The sequence below is a fragment of the Oryzias melastigma genome, linkage group LG3 (genome assembly GCF_002922805.2).
Source record: "Oryzias melastigma strain HK-1 linkage group LG3, ASM292280v2, whole genome shotgun sequence".
In the NCBI taxonomy this organism is placed as follows: Eukaryota; Metazoa; Chordata; class Actinopteri; order Beloniformes; family Adrianichthyidae; genus Oryzias; species Oryzias melastigma.
Window position 1 is genome coordinate 11,062,227 of NC_050514.1, and position 3,721 is coordinate 11,065,947.

Genomic DNA, 3,721 nt, shown 5'->3' on the forward strand with positions numbered 1-3,721 from the left:
CTTTAAGAATCCACAGACAAAAGAATTTGATGGTTGAACTAATAGTCATCAATGAATCTGACATTTTTGGTAGTTTATTTTTTTTCCTTAAATGTGTTGAAGGCTTTCATAATAATACTAACGCTATAAATTGGATTTAGATGGTTTTGTTAGTCCCAGTATAGTGCGTTTTTGAGTCTTTATGAGATCTATGCAGATAAATTGCAACAGATTTGTCTTCATGTCAAGAGCTGCCAAAGGAATGTAAGCGAGTCAGGGTGAGGTTGCATAAGAGCTCCAGTAATTAAGTCAGAGCAGTAACCTCTGAAATTGCAGGTGAAGTGTGGCTTAAACAAAAAACAAAACGTGAACTTCAAACAAGAAAGCCCCTCACCTCACTTCCTCTTCTTTGAGCCGGCGTGCAGCCTGCTTTGACTGTTTAATTTGCAAGTCCAGTCTGTGTAAGAAGTCTTTGGCTGACAGCTCCTCTGGCTGAGGCGGGGCTGGTTTGGACTCCTCTGGAGGAGGTGGGGAAGAAGGCGGCGAAGGTGCCTCGATGTCCTGCGTCACGACAGTGGCCTCCTGGCACACCGTCTCACACTCCCCGTCGGGGGACTCCAGAGACAGTCCGTTGAAAACGAAGCGCTTCTCCGACACCACGGGAATGTTGAGGCTGTTCCTCAAGAAGATGCAGTCGTTGCTGAACAGTTTGTTGGCTCGCTTGATCTGCTCCATCTGGAAGCAGCCATAGAACAAATAAAAATAACAGAAATTCTATTGTTTAAAAAAATCTGCTCCTTGATCTTAATAGCATAAAAAGGTATAACAGATCAAAAATCATGTTTTTGTCATTTTTAACATTTTCTTGTGGCCTTTTTCTGATAATGAACATTTATAAAAAAAACTATTGAGCTAAAAAAATTGCTTTTGTAAGTATTTTTTGTTCAAATTGTGGTGAATTGGGAGCAAGCGACAAAAAAGCTGTTGGAAAAAGAGCTTATTTGGGATGTAGAAAATATTCTGGGAGGGCTAAAAGCTCCTATTCTGATGCATCCACTTGCAGACAAATAGATCCGTGTTTTTCTCGTCTGAGCATCTGACTCAAAACTGAACGGCTGAATAGCTCCGATATAGCTCGCCATTTTTGTTTAACCAGTAATGTTAGGTTGTGGCTGTGAAGAGCTATAAGCTAAAAGGAGTGCTTGTATACAGATGGATGATGGGAAGTAGAGGTAGGATTGCTCTGTGCAATATTAACCTCTGCAATATGCGTAAGCAAAGGACTTTATTGGAATTAAGTTAGATTAACTTTAACTTAAAAAAAACAGTGTGTTTCCTCATTTGTGCAGCCCTACATTCAAGGCAAATAATCTAAAAACTTGTGACAAATTTGCGTGACATGCAACTTTTATAGAAGTCTTTTCAAAGTGGTAGACAAGGCGACAGCATGCAATGAGGATGTGCACATTTCTCACATCTGCTCTGTCTTTAAGGGTGTTGAATGAGTTCACAGCAGGATCATTTAACCTCTGTGTGTTTAAATGATGCTCCAGTGTGTCTGTGAGCTTTCACAAGTGTTGAGATGATAGCACGTGAAGCAGGAGACACCTTGAAGGGGAAGCAACTAAACAGCTTCCTGTGCTTCTGAGAGCTGTTTAACCAACTGTGCAAACAAACACTATGATGCACGCGCGTGATGAGACGTTTGTGGCCTCGTGCCTGAGTCATTTTCAAGAAGAATCACAAGCGCAAAGTGATGCCTCTGTGTCAACGGAATCACACTTTTTGTCTGTATCAGGGGACTGCATTTATACATGGAACTCCTCACACATCAGTCTTACCGTGACGCCGTACTTGAGAGCAATGCCTTGCAGAGTATCACTGTCCGTAACCCGATGCTCTATGTATTTCTCCCCCAGGGAGGCCGTGACGCTGGCGGTGCTCCCGTAAGACCGGATTTTGGTGCGGGCTAGACTCTGGGACAGTTCGCTGTCAGACTCGGAACCGGACCTGGACCGAGGGAAAATGGGCTGGGCAAATCGTCCTCCCCCATCCCGCATCGGCAGCACGGGTGAGAACTCCGCCATCTTCTCTTGAATAGATAAAAAGCTCGGCCAAACTCCGGGTTAGTGCGCCGGTAGCTTTAGCAACACCAACCAGAGGTTTTCATGCAACAGGAAAGTCCATCCCGGGTCATATGGAGGCCCCCGAACCGGCTGACTCGAGGCATGTTTAGGACACACATCCACAGTTCGTTTTTTTGTAGATCCTCTACGTTGACGTAAAAACGTAAGAACGTTGTGACGTCCATAGGACGTATCAATAAATTAACTTCCGGTTATACTTTCAAAGTATTTTACCTTTGTGAGAAATAAATATAGAAAAAAATATTTTTGCCATTTTTGAAACCAAAGCTTTATACAAGAATATTATATTAATGAAATAACATTTTATTATACTTTAAAACTCCACTTGCAGCATTTTTTAAATAAATTAATTAATTTCCGGTAACATTTGTCTAAAAACTTTATTTATAACAACATATACAACAAATTGCAATAAAAACATTAAATAATATATATCCATTTTTTATTTGAGAATTATCGAATTATAATTAACTAAACGAGGCAAAAATAACGTTAAAAAGATTAAAATCTTAGAAAGAAAGAAATATATTTTTTTAAAAGAAAAAGCACACACACAGAAACACTTAAGAAAAGACTTAAGGAGTCTTGTGACTTTACACCAAAGTCAATATTTAGCAGTATCTTGTGAAGATATTTTAACCTTTGCCATTTGTCTTAGGTGACATCTGTTTGAGATTGGCTAACTGAAATTCTGCAAAGAGGCCTAAAGCATGAAAACTTTCATTATTTAAAACAGCAAAAACTCAAGGAGTGCATGGATTGCACTACATGAATCTCAATTTCAGAATTGAGATTCATGTAGTCTGCCCTATGTCTATGAGTCTTCCAAATAAGAACTCTGACTACAAACCAAACTCCATTCTACGTTGGCCCTGAAGTGAAAATTGTGTTTTGGTTTCTGGAACTTTATGTAGATTTATAAATAAGTGTAATGTTTTTTTTTCCTTTTTTGAATTGTTGTTGTGATCTTTAAAAAGTTTTTGTGTCAGGTGATTTGTTGATGTGATTTGCTCTTCGGGGAGACCTTAACATTCACACCTTGGCTTTAAAATTAACAAGCTGATGCAAAATGCATTCCTTGAGCACCCAAGTTCTCGTCTTTGCTCACTTGACTGACTTTTAGAAACAGCTACAGGGGTTTAAAAAACATTAAGTATTCCGCTGAATCCAACTTGGTGAGCATACAAAGAAACAAAAAAAAATTACATAAAGAAAAACAAAACAAAAAAAATATGTCTGCACAAATCATTATGTTAAAATTGTAATTGTTACTTTTAATGTATAATTTTCCTAAGTGCATTATTTATCACATTTTTACTGTCTTTAAACCTACAACAACTAGGAATATTTCTAAACCTTTATAAACAACTAAATGTTGCAGTACTATATTTTTAATATACATTTTTCTGTTTGTGAGATACACTAAACAGACCATTTATCCACTTATGTGGTGGCCCTTGAGAAGATTTTAAAAAAAAAAACATAAATAGTCTGATATTCATTGCTGTTATTGCTCTGTGGAGAGTTTAACCACCTCCCAACCATCTGTGCATTAGCTATTCTTAATGATCATTCATAAAGTACTGATTGTTTGT

General features: G+C 38.2%; 1 protein-coding gene across 1 annotated transcript in view; it reads right to left on the reverse strand.

The window, feature by feature from the left end:
- lysmd2 (LysM, putative peptidoglycan-binding, domain containing 2) overlaps positions 1-2,277 on the reverse strand; it is a 7,183-nt gene extending 4,906 nt beyond the window's left edge. The window contains exons 1-2 of the mRNA XM_024295412.2: positions 1,821-2,277; positions 374-714 (exon numbers count right to left, since the gene is read on the reverse strand). Coding sequence (XP_024151180.1) covers positions 374-714; positions 1,821-2,066 — 587 coding nt within the window. The 5' untranslated portion in view covers positions 2,067-2,277. The remainder of the gene's footprint in view (positions 1-373; positions 715-1,820) is intronic.
- Positions 2,278-3,721: the final 1,444 nt, after the last annotated feature.